The sequence below is a fragment of the Lates calcarifer genome, linkage group LG18 (genome assembly GCF_001640805.2).
Source record: "Lates calcarifer isolate ASB-BC8 linkage group LG18, TLL_Latcal_v3, whole genome shotgun sequence".
Classification (NCBI taxonomy): domain Eukaryota; kingdom Metazoa; phylum Chordata; class Actinopteri; family Centropomidae; genus Lates; species Lates calcarifer.
In genome coordinates this window covers 4978968-4996251 of record NC_066850.1, presented here as the reverse complement: position 1 = coordinate 4996251, position 17284 = coordinate 4978968, and the positions used below count along the sequence as shown (strand labels likewise).

The 17284-nt window shown below is 40.9% G+C and overlaps 1 protein-coding gene across 3 annotated transcripts in view; it reads left to right on the top strand.

Moving 5' to 3' along the window:
• The first annotated feature begins 5662 nt into the window (after positions 1–5662).
• phf21b (PHD finger protein 21B) overlaps positions 5663–17284 on the top strand; it is a 96993-nt gene continuing 85371 nt past the window's right edge. The window contains exons 1-2 of one of the 3 annotated variants that reach the window (XM_051077607.1): positions 5664–6846; positions 7628–7693. In XM_051077607.1, the coding sequence (XP_050933564.1) occupies positions 6793–6846; positions 7628–7693 (120 nt within the window). In that variant the 5' untranslated portion in view covers positions 5664–6792. The other 2 variants (XM_051077608.1, XM_051077609.1) reach the window with 2 other exon arrangements.

Genomic DNA, 17284 nt, shown 5'->3' with positions numbered 1-17284 from the left:
TGACCTCTATTGATGAGATGATCTGATGGTTTTAGTGCTTCTTTGTTTCATTCTGAACTGTCACATGTTCGCTGCTGTAAGTCTCCGTCATGTTGGTAATAATACATTGAAATTCTAAGATAATTGTTAAATGTTAGCGTGTGGAGCTCCTCCGGTCTGTTAACGATATGTTTAATTATTGTTTTGCAGCTTGTAGAAGTCTAATCACATGCTGCTTGATCTGCGTTTACATGAGAGAGAGATTTTTTCTTTCTGATTCAGCAGCTCCATAAAATAAAGAAATCAGGAGGTTTCCTTCAGTCCTGACTGCCTCCTCTCTGCTATGCTGCATGTTTCTGACACACAAAAACACAGTGAATCATTATTATGTCAGCGTATTATCTCTGCATGACGACTTCCAGCTGAACAATACATTTTCCTCCCATTCACGACAGCAGAATAGCACCGCGGCCGCCTTATTTCTGTTCAAATACCACTTGTTCAGCAGCAGAGCAGCTCCCAGCTGCAGAATTGCTTGGCTGGTAGACAAAGCCGAGCCGAGAAAACTCGCCTGAAAAACTTGTGTTGGTTTATTGTTGGTGAAGTGAAAGAAGTTCTGAGTGAGAGAACTGGGTCACAGCCCGAGCACAGTAACAATTAGTTGAGAGGAGTTGGAGCTGTGTGGAGGGAGCAGCAATTGGCTGTCATGGACAGCCTTGGGTGGAGATGGAAAGGGCCCACAACCTCTGACAGCAATACGTCCAGACTGACAGACACAAAATGACTGTTTGTGGTTGTTTCGTGCATCTTTTTCTGATAATTGTGTGTGTCTTTGTGGCCTCAGCCATGATCAGAGCTGTTGCAGTTCTCTAAATGTTAAGGAAAGGAGTTTCAGTGCTTCCTATCTTGTCTCCTTTAGCAGAGGAGACACTGGACCTTCCTTTAGCAAAGGAGTGTGTTAAGGAAAGGAGTTTTTTTTGGCTATTCCATCACAGTCTGGAGGTCTTGCTGTAGGAGGATTTAGGGCCCTCTGAGTCCAGAGGCCCTTTGTTTCCTAACCCGTCCCTGACTGCAGCAGACAGACTGATATCAAGCCTGTGTGTTTTCAGGTAGGGGAATGCAGTGTTTCCTCTCTGCTGCCAGCTCTCTGACTGCACTTGGCTGACATTTATGTCAACCTCTCATAAGCCCAAAGACACAATCCTTACAAATGTCAGTGTATCTTTTCATCAGTGGTGAAGGATATGTTCTTGGCTCCTGCTCCGTCTGCACAGTGCGACCATGCCGTTTGCCAACCATCCATTTGGAAGACCGAATAAAAATGTCAGAGCACCACTCCAGTGATGGAGTGTCTCTGCTGATATTAGGCCACGTTTAACTGTCAACCCTGCTGCTGCTGTTTACACCACACATGTTCGCATTAATGCTACAAAACACACAAGACGCTCTGTGCAGCAGGTATTTCCAGCAGCAGGTAAGTGAAGTGCTGTAGTGGAATAATAAGCAGGTTAATGGCTGAATTTGAAAATTACCACGCTGACTTTCCCCCCCCCTCGTATTAATTTATCTTTTAGGCTATGTGCTTTTCTATCCACTCCTAATTATACTGCAGAGTAGAGCAGAAGATATTCAGGACAAATAATGAAACAGCTTCCAATCTCTAACCCTGCGGCTTATCGTCCCCAGTAAGAGCTGCTCGTCAATAAAGACAATCTACTGCAACACAAGGTTGGAATTTCTTTTTCAACACAAACCGGAAAATTTAAAGAAACTGTTTTATATTCATTTTAACTTTTAGTGTTTTTATCTTGTGCCAGGCTTCAGTTTTATGCAGAACACCATTTGCTTGGTTTGTCGCTTGTGGTTTGTTTTGCATTGTTGTGTTTTCTACTTTTTACACTAATATTTTTTCTCTGTTAGGCGATAGGTTGTCTAATGAACCAAAATTAAAACAAACCAAACCAAGAGCAACATCACAGCTGCAGATTTTTAGCTCCTGGTTTTAGTTTTGTGGCACATTTCCTATCTCTGTGTTTTCAGAGCAGCAGGAGAGTTAAGTTGACAAAACTGTTTTTAAAATAATTCACCTTATTTCAGATACAGTTAGAAGAAGACATGCAGGAACTCAGACAGATTTGATATCAGCTGGACGTTAGTTTTTATCTTATAGTCTTCCCCGGGCCAGGCCTGGACCGACCATCTGTCAGTACTGGCAGAAACCACTGAAGCCTGGCCGGTCCTGGACCCAGCCTGGGTCGTCACTCACAGGAAATGTTTAACAAGGAATATTTGGAAAACAAACGATGTACAGCCGGCTGCTCGCTGCTCGCTGATCAAACACAAACACACAACTTTTATTAATCCTGACGCCAAAGTTTACAAAAACAATGCTCAGAATTACCAGTGTCCCTGAATGCAACAGGAAAAAATGGAGTGAAACACCAACATTCAGCAGAATCATGTCTAATAATTTTCTATTTAATATTAGTGTGAGATCAGACTGTGAATGTGTCTCTTAAAGCAGAAGTGAGTTCATTACTTCAGCTGATGATAAAATTTGTAAAAGACGGAGGCAAATAGTTTCTTGATTTCTAACACGTTCATGTAACACCAGAGCTACAGCTGACAGCTCAGAGGCAAAGCCATGAATACTGATGAGCTCCTTATGTCAGCTTCATTAGGTGAGGTCCTGTAACTCTAACGACTTTCAGATACAGGATCGGAACAATAATTAATGAGAATTTCAGCTGTTTTAAAGGTTGTTTTAGAAAATATGATTCAAGTTATGAAAATGAATGAAATGAAATCAGCTTCTCATTAGTCATTTTATTACCTTTGGTCTTTATGCAGAGTCTCAGTTCTGTGCTTACAATATGCATCCTCCTAAATTAATTTGAGTTCAGTCAAATTATCACCCACTAGACCTGGGGCCAGGTACTGTTCGAACACTGGCAATTTGATTTGGTAATGTGTGAAGTTATGTGCACCACTAAAGTACAATATGAACTCGGGCGTATCTGGCATTATTAGTTAATTATTGGCCCCCGTGTTGTGGAGGGACCCTGTGGCAAACTTAACAGTTTTAAGACCTTTATTATGTCTGTGCAGGAGGTCTGGTTGAACAGGACTTGGAGGTAGCAGGGACATATCAGAGGACTGCAGCTGGAAAGTTTTACACAGGAGGCCCTTAAACATTAACCTTGTTATTATATCACCTTATTATATGCCTTTTCTACCAACATGTTCTGTTTTGTGCACCTGATTTTGAACTGTTTGGAAGATTTCACATCTTTCTCCAGGTTTTCTGTCTGTTTATTGCAAGACAAACAAAATTAAAGGAAGCAGTTTGATTAAACACCCCTCAACAACTACTAAACTCAACATAAACTAAAATGGTTCAGCTCTTAAAACTACATTTTGACACTAAAGGTCTCTCTACAAGAAGATGGAGGACCAGTTATACTTAATATTGTACTTATGTGGCATACATTTTTAAAAATACAATTAACCCAGCCTTGTCTTAACAGGTTAATCCATCCATGCGTGAAATGATGAGGCTGTACTGGGAGAATATGGACTCATAACTCATAACTCATAACCTGTCCTGGTTAGGCCACAAAACCCCCCACAAATACAAACAAACAAACACAGTAACCACACTATATCTGAAGGTTATGTCCATTCAGACCGACTGGAGCTTAAAAACTCGAGGCAGCTTGGAACTGAAAGCCACCACAGAGAAGACTTGAAGAGTTTCACCGCTGAGCCGTGAAATGAACAGTAGCAGCTGATGTAGCAGCAGACCTGGTCGGGGTGGGGGAGGGTTTCAGCGGGCAGGCATGGAGCCGAGCAGCGGAGGGACTACTTTCTGTCAGCTGCCTGCAAACTACAACTTTACTGTTTGGTTTCATGATGGATTTAGGCCTGTTATTTGTGAATCCTGGCTCGGGAGGTGATCCTTTTTGGATTTAAATGTTGTATTAATAAACACACTTGAGTGTAGGCGTAAGGCTGGCGGGCTCGCCCACAAGAATAAAAACCTCTACAACACCGTCGAGAAAATTGTAATGTCCGTTTGTGAGTCTCTGGAGCTGCTGCCTCTGTCCATGGTGCTACTTTCTGTTTCAAGATCCCGGCTTGTACTCTAACTTGTAACATCCCAACGCACACATACAACCATCCATTTTATGATCAGAGTGAGAGAATTTGTGCTTCAAACAGTTTTTAAGTTCTTCGCTGTCGAGTTAACAGTAATTTCAGAGACTAACTGCCATTTCTGTTCTTCATCAACTCTCCGATCACATACTCCCGCGTGCAGCCCCGCCTCCCTGATGCCCCTGTAAAGCTCATTGGTTCTCCCACCTGTCCTTCCGCGTTCGCAACTCATGATTGGCTCACCCCTCCCGCCTCCCCATCGCCTCTCCTGCACTGAAGCAGCAGCTTTGACCAATAGTAGCTCGCCTTGCGTGTAAAGGGCGGGAGGAGGAGAAGGAGGAGGTGGCGATGGTGGGGGTCAGGCTGACCGACATGGGGGGGCAGGATTTCTGAGAACAAACTGCCTACATATGGTCTCTTTGTGTTTGAAGAGGCAAAAAACTAAAACTGGGCAGACTGAGCTGGAGGCTTTCATTTCTTTCGACATGTTATATGTTTTCTAATCTTCCACATCCCCCCCTCCCTTTTTTTTGTCTCTGTGAGTTCTGATTGTTGCTGTGGATGCTGCTGCTGCTGCCATTTTTCATGTTAATGCTGGAATCTACAGCTAAACGTCTAAACGCTGCTGTTTATTTAGAGCAACACTACTTTTAAATCCAGCTCAAGAATAATCTAAACTTAGATTCAAGTTTGTCATCATGATGGAAACTAATAGTTGTGGGCACATTTTAGATATGTTTGTTCAGCAAACAATAGCTAAAGATGATTCAAACCCATGGTTATTTATTTTAAATTATACTGGAAATCCAAAAGTTTATGAACATATCAAATGCCAGGCTGAATTTTTGATAAATATGTTTTTTTTTTTTTGTTTTTTTTTTTAAAGCACATATTTCCATTTCAGCTATAAAAACATGGAGGCTCAGGGAAGAACAGATATATTTTTATGCAATATGGTGATTTTTCCAAACCAACCTTAAAGCTACTTAAGGTGAATAACAAGGTTAAACCTGCATGCTAAAGGGGCTTAACAAGTGATTAACAGCATTAAAGATCTTGTGAACTGATTAAAGTACAGAAAATAATATCAAACACTGATTAAGTGAAGAAGCGAAGAGGTGTAAAGATTTTTAAAATAGTGTCAATTAGGGTTTGTTTGCTTAAAGGGTACTTTCACATGAAGAAATATCAGCTGTAAGTCACTAAATCTGATGTACAGTGAAGGTACATTGCATAAGAGCAGGACTTGTACTGCCAGTGAAAGTCACTACATGATTAATGTAATTTTGTGTTGAGTAAAAGGCATGTTCAATAGTAAGCTTAAAAAACTTTATTGGTTTGTAGAACTGTTTGAGTTCATGTGTGCAGCAGTGTTACAATTGTAGCGTCTTCTAAAAGATTCATTCATTCTTTCAAATTCACATTACAGCAGACATGAAAGAGATTAAATAGTCAAACAAAATAACTATTTAAATGAATAAAATTATTCAAAACCTTTATATGTTATACACACTAGGCCATATATATATTAATCTAACTATATGGACTGGAATTTGTTATATTCAGAGATATTTCTAATATTTTGACCACGACATCTGGAAAACAGGAGGGGAGAGGAACAGTAGGAACACAGGTGTACCTAATAAAGTGACCACTGAATGTACAGTATATGGTAAATATATTGCCTATGTAGAAAGTAATGAGTTTAGCAGAGAAGGCCCAATTTATTTGTAGTAGCTGTTTAAGAGATCTTTATTTCATTGTCTCAGCATCTGAGTTGGATTTCCAAGTCAAGTCAAACTACTGTATATTTATTAAGCCCAATGCAATACATCACAAATTTGCCTCTTTTGGGCTTTGTTCTTTACTCTTTTGTTTCATCTTAACTAGATATTTGTTCCTTTTTTTGTCACATGTCAGTCGAGTATTGTGTATATTCTCATGGTGTGTGACATCTGTCTTTGTCTGTTTGTTGTTTGGATTTATTGCTGCTCTCTTTTTAAAAAAGAGACGTTTAAGTAGGAAAATTAAAAGCATGAATACAGTTATATGGGTGGGATTGTAAGTCAAATTCAACAGAGAGTTAAAGGAGTCTGTATTTGATTAACACGTTCTAATATAATCTGAATCATGTTTGAGTAGTCTTATCCGTGTTTTTATTAGAAAACAATACTCTTTACTGTGTACTACTAGTTGCAGCTCACTGCGCATGTCCGATTTAGGGGGGACTGGGAGGGGGGGGTTCACTCTCTGCTCCATCCGGGAACTTCAGAATTACCATTGACAGCCGAAGCGCAACTTTTCCCCAGGCAAAGTGAAATCAAGCCGCGGACTCGGACAAAATATAGTTCCCGTTTTTCAACTTAAAATTATCGACAGAAAAGCGAACTCGCTCCCCGGTCGGACCCCTCGACGTTCGGCCGTGATCTGGAGAGGATCCGTCCGGGGTCTGAGCTCTTTGTGCCGGGTTTGGAGCACTTTTGAAGACGGGCGGAAAGTGGGTGATGAGTCCTAGCCTGTAAAAGAAGCGAGAACTTGCTTTGCAGCCTGAGTAGTTCTTCTTTCAATTGTTATTGTCGCTTTAAAAAATCTTTAATTCACTTAAACTTCGTCTCGGTCGCGTCGAAAGTGGGAGAAAAGTGCTTTTCCAGTCGGAACATGGAACTACAAGGCCTGCAAGAGGCGCTGAAAGTAGAAATCCAATGTCATCAGGTAAACGAAACATCGTGTTATTCCAAGCCTTGTTGGCGTTACGAAGCAAGTGAGAGCAGGAGGGTGAAAATCTGAAGATGTTAACACTCCGGGTGTGTGTGTGTTTGTGTTGTGAGGTTGGAGGTGGTGTTGGAGTCGGGGAGGGGGGGCATGTCGCTTTGTAATGTCTACCGGCGACACAACGTACACTTCCAAGTCTGATTAAGTGGACTTTTCGCAGTAGTTTGGCTCATTGTCGGTGGTGTTTTCTGGGAGGAATTTGGAGCGGTAATGCGGTGGTGGAGGTGGTGGTGGTGGTGGTGGTGCTGTGTGGCGATCAGGACGCGACCTGAATATTTATGAGGTGCCGGAGTCGCTGTGGCTATCACCCCCGCTTTGTTCCTCCCTTCACATACTAACTTGAGACACTTTTCTAATCACCCCCCCATTTCGCTTCCTTCCGTCGGCCACAAAACTAGTTGCACAGATGAAGCAGGACCCACAGGTAAACCGTTATATATATTTCCCCGAGTGCTGCCGAGCCACACGACCCGGGGCTCTCGGGTTGGTTCGGTGGAGTGGTGTGCGAGAAACTTTATCAGCATAAATCTCCTTCTTCTTCTTCCTCCTCTCCTAGCTTAGCTTATCTCTTTATGTTGGCAGCTTCATCGTGACTTTGCTGAAAATATATACGATTGTGAACTTTCATTGTCAAAAAAGAGAGAGATAGAGAGGGGGGAAATGCTCATATGTATTATCATAATTATCATTTGCACTGACAAAATGTTTTGTTTAATTGTAGGATGGAGAGCTTAAGAGACAGCTGCACGACAGGCAAACAAGAATAACAGCCCTGAGCGATAAACAAGTAAGCTCCAATATGTTTCCTCTCTCGGGCTTTCAGGATTGTTTTTCTGCCTTTTTTCTGTTCCCCATTGTGGAGGCTTCTTTCCTCTTCTCCCCGGGTTTGTTAAACTAAACCCCCCCATTTTGATCGTGTCCTGCTTTTGGTGGTGGTGGAAAGGAGGGGGGATGGTTTGGATGTGCAGCTGGGCTTCACCCCGGTTCTTGTCTCGACACTCAAAGTTGTGTAATGTTGAAAAATTTTAGCGTCCATTTTGAGTAGGTCGACATGTTTCTGGAGAGAGAGAGAGTAAACGTTGGAGGCTAATAAAGGAGCAGCCGGAGCTAACTATCCGACTCGGACTTTTAGTTGGAAACATGATATGTGAAGTTTAAAGGTGAAAGTGACGCTTTATAAGAAGCTGGAGTTTGTTTTTAAGCGTCTTTTACGCGGTTAAACACCCTGGTTTTGTTACTTTATACTTAGTCTGGTGGTATTATTTCTTCTCGGGTCACATGATCACATCGGCTGCATTTGATTCGCTCACGATTACGCTTTCACTTTTTTTTTTTTACTATCTTTACGGCCTGCAAACGGTGTCTTCATAGCAACTTTTGCAGTAAGTGCATTTTGAAGGAGGAGAGAATGGATGCAGGAGATGGAGGCTGCAGCAGTGTTCAGCACCGCGGCCAGCTCCTCCTGCTCCTCCCGCTGCTGCTGCTGCTGTGGCTGCTTGCACCGCCCCGCCGGTCGGTCCCAGCCCGACAGCAGCCGCACACAACTTCCCAACCCTTACATTTCAGCAGCCAAGAGGAGAAGGAAGAATTCAAAAGGGAAAATAGGTCGATATTTATTTAACCACTCGCTGTTCTTGCGTTGTATTTTAATAGTTAGAGCCCCCCCCCTCCCTGTCGTCCCTCTGCTGGACTTTAATGGATGCTGGTTCCAGCGGAATGCAGTTTTAGGAGCACTTGATTTGTTTGCAGTTACAGTTTAACCCATTAAACTTAAAGAAAGCCACACAGCAAGAAGACAACGATAACATCCAGCAGCATCGGCTCTTTTAATAATAATAATAATAATAATCCACTTTATTGTCTTGATGCTGGCCTGAATCCTGAATCTGAATGTTTGTGTTGTTGTATTTTTCTCCATCCTTCTTCTTTCAGTTTGGTAGTGGAAGCTTCCATTTTGAGAGAGAAAAGGGGGGTGGTTGCCCCCCCACTCTAACATGGAGAGGAAAAAAGTCTGCAGAGTTTTGTGCAGGAGGAGGGGGTGGAGGAGGAGGGGGGATGGGCCTCATTCATGCCTAACATTACCATTTTGATTGCTTTGATGCTGTTTTTGGTTTGGAGGGGGGGAGGGGTGGCAGGGAAAAGGGAGAGAGAGGGGGGAGACAGAAAGCCCAGTCAGCACTGCACAGAGATGTTTTTAATCACTGCTTTTTTCTCTTTTCTTCTGTTTTAACAGCAAAATGTGACCTTTTACTTTTTTTTCCTGTGCACATTTTCAAACCAGCCACATTCCTCTTCAGCAAAAAATTAGTCCTGAAATATTATCACAGATTTAACGACGATCTGGGCTAAAAACTGAGCACATGTTTGAGGCTGTGTCAACATTTACCAGAGGATAAACATGCTGTGAACTTTAGAAATAATTAGATAAATGCACAAATGTTTACTAGAGAGAATAAGTGGAAATAAAAAAGCCTGGAGGTCGTTTCATGGTCACAGCTCTTAGGCCTGTGGATGGAAGTTTTATTTCCCCCTCTTTGTTTTATTATGAGTAGAAGCAGAAAGATTCAGTGTGGAGTTGGGCTCTGAATATGGAGTGCAGTCTGTCCTCAGTGTCCATGTTGTGAATAAGAACACGTTTTAATAACACCCTGAAAACAGCCACTGTTTATCAGAGGGAGGGGGCACAGGCTGCTCTGTGGAGTTGATGGATGTAAGTGCAAATGGAGAATAATTTAGAAAATCAAAACTGGAGAAGAATTTAGGACTGTGTTTTCATTCTCCTCCTCATGTATTCACATTCAGCATCAAAGTCTCTCTCCACTATAACATCTGAATCGACTACCTTCATCCTTGGTAGCTGTGCTCTTGGCCCTTGAAGAAGAATGGATTCATTGATTCTTTTTCATTCTGCTCCACTTGCTCTCTGTTGCGTCATGGCACCAGTTTTTACTGACTTGTCAGGTAGAGACAACTTGTTTTTTTTTGGTTCCTTCTTAGGCAGCTCTGCTCCCATTTATTTGCATTTTATTCCCTTAAAACAGATCATCGTGTTTGCAGCTTCTTCTCCTTTTTTATAATGTGTGTTTAAGACTTTATTTTTGTGGCTTTACTGGGAGTAAATCTGTTGTGTTTCTGCTCTTGAGAAGAAGTTGAAACAAAGACCACAGCTACTTGACTTGAAAGATTTCCAATGCCAGTAGTAAAGTCCTTTCAAAGGCAGCATCTGTAACCATGGATACTCCTGCTTTTTACACATTCACAGCGTTTAAGCCTCATTAAAGGACACTTTTCTCATGTTACAGTGTGGAAATGATCGACCGGGACGAAAATGTTTGGAATCGGTTCAGTATTGAACAAAAACGTTAAAGTACATCCACTAAAGACCGGCTCAAAATTATGGATAGGATTCCTACAGAGGTAGAGCTTTTTATTAAAGAGTAAGTTCCCTTTTGTTTAACCAGAAACATCACTATTATAGCACTACCAGACTCCATTGACAAAAACAGGAATTTTACTGTAATACCACTTCCTCCAATCTGTTAGTTTGTTTATGTTATTGTGAGACTTTCAGCGATGGAAAAAGTATTCAGATACTTTACTTGAGTAAAAGTACCAGACAGTAACACAAACAAACTAACCAACCGAGGCAGGGATGTCTGTATATCTGCTTGGTAAAATTCCCATTTTTGTCAATGAAAACAAAAAAACAAACAAAAAACAAAATCAGACGTATCCTGAAATGACAAAGTTTGTTAAAATGAGATTCACTGCAGAGGGACTGATTGGGTTTTTCTTTGGCTTTGTTTTGAGGAATGCAGCCGTCTGATTGGTGCTCGTCACCTGTGTCAGCTCCTGTGATTGGATGACTTGGAGGTAAAAGGAGGGTTGATTCAAAGTAAAGCGTTTAATGAGAAGCTGTGTGTTTCTGGATGGTTGGATATCCAGGACTGTGCTGTGTTTAAAGGTCATGATGAACACTGTGATTCTGATGCTGTGAAGTACACATCATGTAACAGAATAGAGGAAATCAGTAAAAGTAATGTTGTGTTAGACTTTTGTTTGATGAATTTGAGAGAACATCACAGTTTAGATGTTGTTTGAGAGCGATGCTGATGTCACATTGGTAGAATAATGACTTCTGTGTTTTTGTGCAATATTGTCGATTAAAACTGAACAAAATGTAACTTGCTGTTCACTCAAGATATCAGTAATTGTCGCAATATCAATTTGCCGCCATTAATGAGGAAGGAAACACACTCAGCATGTTTATTAGACTCTAGGGAAATGTGTTGGATGTAAACATTGTTTGTTGACAGAAAAATCTAATTTGAATTTCAACATTTTAGTTCTGAATGCTCCTTAAATCACAGGGTTTATTATATCATGACTCCATGACATTTTGTTTTGAATCAGTAGCTTGATTCTCTCCAGAAACAACATTTCTTTATCAGGCCCATGTGAGGCTCAGATACAGGCCAGTGATGGCGAAGTGTCTAAAGCTGCTTTTACACTTTAAACCTGTTTTATTTATGAAGCTGGTTTTGTAAAATGTTTCCATTATCTGAGTTTAAAGCTACTTTTTTCATTAAGTATATAATATGAAATTGTACTTGCTGTGTCCCCTTCGTATTGTGCAGGATAATGATTGAAGAGTCAGATGTGAGCGACTGCTGCTGAAATTTAAACTGCTCGTGTTGCATTTTGGGAGCTCAGACTTTGTCTTCCTGTTTACTCTGTTAGTCAGTGACGTTATGTTTTCACACGTTGGAAGAGGTTTGCTGAGTTTCTGTGGCTGCTCTTCATCCCGCATGGACGTCTGACTCATCACAGTCACTAATTTTTACTTTTCCAAGAACATGTGCGTGTTTTCTCCTTGTTTTGGCCTTAAACATGTCCGCTACGTCACCCTGCTGCTGTCGTCTGACAGAGTGGATCCCCCTCAGTTTACTGTGTGGATTTTTTTCATGTTAATTATGAGGATTGTTTTGGCTTTGACATAAATAACACCATGTATTTGTGACTATTTTTTGGCCCAGTACATTTTATAGTTGCTCTTTGTATCATTCAGTAAATGTCTTATTTCATCTGAGTTATGTTTCGTTGCACCTGTTCATTGATCAGTTCAGTTTTACTTTATCTCAGCTGCTGATTTGAACTTAAAGAGGCTGTAATGAAAACACAGTGAGAGTGTTTTTCTGAGGTTCACTTTCTGAGCTGTTGCTGCTCCACAATAATTATTCTGCAGTTTCTTCTCCAGCTGTGAACAGCTGCTCTGTTTCCTTTATGTGTTACACTGTGAGACATCAGTCAATATGTTAACATGAACTGTAGTTACCATTGTTTATGTCTGTTCTGTTCACTGCTCTAAAGCTTATTTTTATTTATTCATTTGAGCCATTACTGATAAGAATTAATTCAGTCTCTTCTGGACGAGCAGTTATAAATACAGGAACTTAATGACAAAATGAGTGAGATAAATCTCAGACTGAGGCTCAGTTTGACCTTTGACCTTGAGTTTAGGAGTCATTTTTCTCTTGATTGACTCACTCATTAATTGGCTAATCACTTCAGCTGTGATCTGTTTGATATGGTTGTTGCGACTGGTGTTAACATGGTATGAAATTTAAAAAACACGTCTCAACCTTCTCCACTACCGCCACGTCAGTTTCCAAACCGCACGACCAAAGACGTCAGCGGTAAAACTCACAGTTCAGCTCGGCAGTACGGATATTTTTAGAAAACAAAACTGTCAAAAAATGGAAAAATAAGCTGCTGTGTCTTGTTAACCTCCAGTTTCACTCACTTCCTGTGTGTTTTGTACAGTTCCTCTTTGCTGGAATATTGTTTTCCTGCAGATTTGCTGTTTAATAACTGGATTACCCAGTAAAACAGGAATTTTTAACACGTGGGCCTCGAGTTCTGAAAATAAACCAAGTTCTTCTCAAACATGATATTGTGTTTTAGTGTTTTCAAATTCTCAAACACATCTTCAGTTTAATGAGTAAAACCGAGTGATCCTGTTTGAATCTTTTGTTAAACCTATATTTTCAAGGTTAATAATTAACCTCCAGGCTCTGTTTTTTAGTGAGGAACAAAAACAGTTTAGAAAATTGTGTAAAAACATGAAATTTACTTTCAAAATGTGGTGAAGTAGAAGTGAAAGTTGAGTATTTGTTCCCTGTAGGTGACATTAAAGCTGCTGTAACTGTTTCCAGCCATGTAAAGACAACACACAGTCTCTTTTTATTCCTGAACCAATTTCCTTTTTGCACATACATTAGTCAGCGAGGTTCAGTGGTTGATGAGCGCTGCTAAAACTGCACCCTGTCGTACATCAGCTCGCGGTAATTGGACATTTGAGAGGCTGGAGGAAGCTGCCTGTCGTCTCTGGTGGGAGGCAGTGAGGCCCGGGCCGCTCCCTCCATTCATCCATCCATCCCCTGGCCTCCTCCTCCTCCTGCTGGGTCCGGGGTAAAGGTTTCAGGGAGTGGTCGTCACATTTGGCCATGTTTAGACTGAGGACGAGGCGAGCAGGTGAACTTTCCCAGCGTCTGAAACCAAACTCTGACTAATCCCAGGACGGCTCATTACAGGCTCCGGCAGGGCTGATTAAACTGGAGGAAGGTTTAGGGATTTCTGCTGGACTAACTCGTGGTTTTTACAGAGCAAGGACCAAGGATCCCTCCAGGCTCACGCACAGATTCTCAATCTATATGTTTAAACAACCTTCTCCCTGAGTTAAACCCGTTTTCTTTCTAATTCTGTCTCTAAAAATCTGAAAGAAGCTTTAACTGGATAAAAACCTGCACTGCTGTGTCCTAATGGCAAAATACACTCTGCTCCTGACAGTTATTTAAGTCAGTGTGTGACTTTTATTCAGTAAAAGCAACAAAGCCACACCATAAACACCTGAAATAAATTGCTTTGATTAGGTTTTGTACTTTTATACTGTGTTACTGTGTTTTAGCCCTCCCGTTGCCCTTCGTATTTCCCTTCATATTCCGTATACTTTTTTCTTCTTACTATTATTCAAAAACAAAAGATAACCACTTCAGAATCAATTCAATGTCATGCACAACAACAAATCCTACTACACACACACACACACACACAACACAAAGGCACATTGTCGGCCACCGGGTCACTTTGACCCAGAGGACAACGTGAGGGTTGAAGAAGTATTTGTCCTGTGTTTTCAGTGCATTTCAGATTTTGTCGTGGTTTAACGCTGCAAAAATATCAGCTTTTTATCCAGTATCTTAAGAATATAGAGAGTTTAAAGGAAAATTCCAGAAAATATAAAACTAGTCGACACAGCCTCCAGTGTTGGTTTTGTCCCTGTGGGTGTCACAAAATGTCAGATGTTGTTTTTCCAGCTGAACTCTTCAGTCTGAGGTTTTTATTCTTCCTCAGTTTCCTCCCGGTCTGATTCTCTCTGACATTTCCTCTTGATCTGGGCTGTCAGGTGGTTTTTAGAGTTTTATATCTGACTCAGATGACACTGAGAAGTTTATATTGTCTGTTGGCGTCTGCCTCGTATCACTTCCCGTGCCTCAGATACGTCAGTTGTTTGTCTCAGCAGGAAGTGCCTCAGGTTTGTTTCCTGTTTGTCTCCGAGGACCAGGCCGCGGTCGCTAACTCGTCCATCAGTATGAAGCAGAGCATCTTTCTGCAATGAGCTGGAGACCCATAGAGGGTGCCGCAGTGCATGCTGGGACACACTCGGGTCCCATCACCATGAACAGAAGGAGATAATGAAGGAGTTGATTTCAGAGTCATGGCCTCCACAAACCAGCTCTTCTTCCTCCTTTCATCTATCTCTTCTAGTAGGACAAATGTTTTTCTACACAACAAAGAACAGGGCTGCAAATAATGATTATTTTCATCAGTATCTGTTTTTTTTTTTGATTGTTAGCCAGAAAAAAGCAAAAAATTCCCATTAAAATTTCCCAAAGCCCAAACTGAGTTGCTCAGATATCAAAAACCCTGAAACATATATATGTAACACAAAGAAAAGCAGAAAATATTCACATTTAAGAAGCTGAAACCAGCAAATTATTGCCATTTTTTTTGCTTTTTAAAGATTAATTTATCAACAAATCGACTGATCATTATTGCTCTCAGCCGTTGCCAAATTCGTCTTTGTTAAAATAAGTTTCGATTCATTAAAAGTCCATTTTTTTTGCTCGTTTGAGAGCTTTCCAGTGCCACACATGGTCTTCATCAGGGGCTAAAGTTTGGTCAGTGTAAACTCAAACTTAAATTGACTGTGGTTACTTTTGTTGCCTTAAAAATTGAGCTTGAAACAGCAGCTGACAGAATAATCTCCACTTACTCTCCATTTACTTTCTTTTTTCCTGAACTTCTGACTCTGATAACTTGGTCTTCATCAGGGGATAAAGTTTGCTCAGTTGTCATGGAGCTGTAAACTCAACTGTTTAATGTTGCTACGCTTGTTTAGGACTCATTTTCTGAACGCAACACCTTAATTTAAAGTTTAAAAAGCAGTTTTCATCATGTGATCACTTCCTGTCTCTCTCTGATTGGACGCATCCTGACAGGAACTTCTCCAGACTTAAATCTCGTGGAGAAAATAGTGACTTTACAAGTTGAGATCCTCACATTAAGACAAATGGAAGTAAATGTGTGTGTGTTTTGAGTAGACTGGGCCGACTAAAGGGCGCCTACATATCACTAGCATGAAGCAGCAGATCCCCATTTAGTCTCAGAGGACTATAAATCTGCTCTCTTTTGTCCCGCTGCTCTTCAGGCTGCAGAGAATCGTCCCCCAGTTTTTTTTGTTTGCAGTCTCTTTTTAATCGTTACTGGAAGGCACGCTCGGCTTTAATTAAGAGCAACATGGCAGGAAACCCTGTGATGACTCTTCCTGAGGGAGGCCAGCCCTGCTCAGCGACACACTGACTGACTGACTGACTGACTGTCTGACTGTCTGTCTGTCTCCCTGCTTTCACAAGGTGTCTTTAGAAGTCTTAAAAAACACTGAATCCGTTATCCTCATAGAAGATTTTAAAGGGTTGACATCATTATGGATAGGATTCCTACAGAGAGAGAGGAATTTAGTAATAAGTAGTCACTACCAGATTCCATTGACAAAAACAGGAATTTTACCGAGCAGAACACAGGAACTGCTGGAATACCACTGCCTCCATCTGTTAGTTTGTGTTACTGTGTGACTTTCAGTGGTATTCAGATACTTCACTAAAGTGAAAGTGATGCACAGTAACACAAACAAATTAACAGATGGAGGCAGTGTATGTCTGTATATCTGCTCTGTAAAATTCTGTTTTTTGTCAGCGGAGTCTGGTGGTGATATATAGCTATGTTTCTAGATCTTATTATCTGTATAAACTGATTATAAATTCCAAACATTTGAACTTAAAGTAAAGTTTTGCTAAGTGTTATTGTTTCCAGAAGCATCACAGTATATCACTACCAGACTCCATTGACAAAAACAGGAATTTAACCAATGCAGAATATAGCTCTTGAATTAAAGTGAGTTAATTAATTAATTTTTCAACTTCAGAAAGAAATAATTAACTTATTCCTTAGTTTTGGACTGTTGGTCAGATTAAACAAGACATATGAAATCTTTGAAACATTGATGGGCACTTAAAGACTAAACAGCTGATCAATTGACCCTGAGTCTGATCTGATATGGACAGTATATTTACTTAAAAACAGTGTGTCTGAAATATTGATTTACACTAAGTTATAAACCAACGTTATTGATCTGATCTGAATAAAACTTGGTGTTCTCTAACTAGAACCCAGTGTAGCTGCAGATCACCTGCTGTAGACCTAAACCTGGCACTCCTTCTCCTCTTCCTCCTCTTCCTCTTCCTCCGAGGCCTGGTTCTGTATCATCCTGCAACCGCGGACTCGTATGACAGCTCCTTATTACCGAACAGCAAACAGTCATTTCCAGAGACACACAGAAAAGTGCTGATGTGGCTCGGCCGGCAGGCAGAGGGAGCAGAGAGGCTGCAATGAATTAACCCATGTTGACTGCCACGCTGCTGTTCCTCTCTCTAAAACACTCCGTCATGTCTCTGCACGCAGCAACAGTGTGTAATGTAAAGACGGAGAAGCACTAAATCTTGTTTTTTTTAACTCCAAGGAAGGACATAATTCACCTTCTACAGAAATGGATAAATAGTACATAAATCACACATTGTCAGGGCCCAGATTTGCATGTAATTTATATTTTTCCAGTGTATTTACCTCAGCAAGTCTTTACACTGTTGTTTAGGAAATCCTAGAAACACTGTCATCTGTTATCTCTCTGACAGCTCATCATTCATCAGCTTTGCTTCCTGTGTGACATTTTAGCTTAGCTTTAAATCTACACAAACCGACT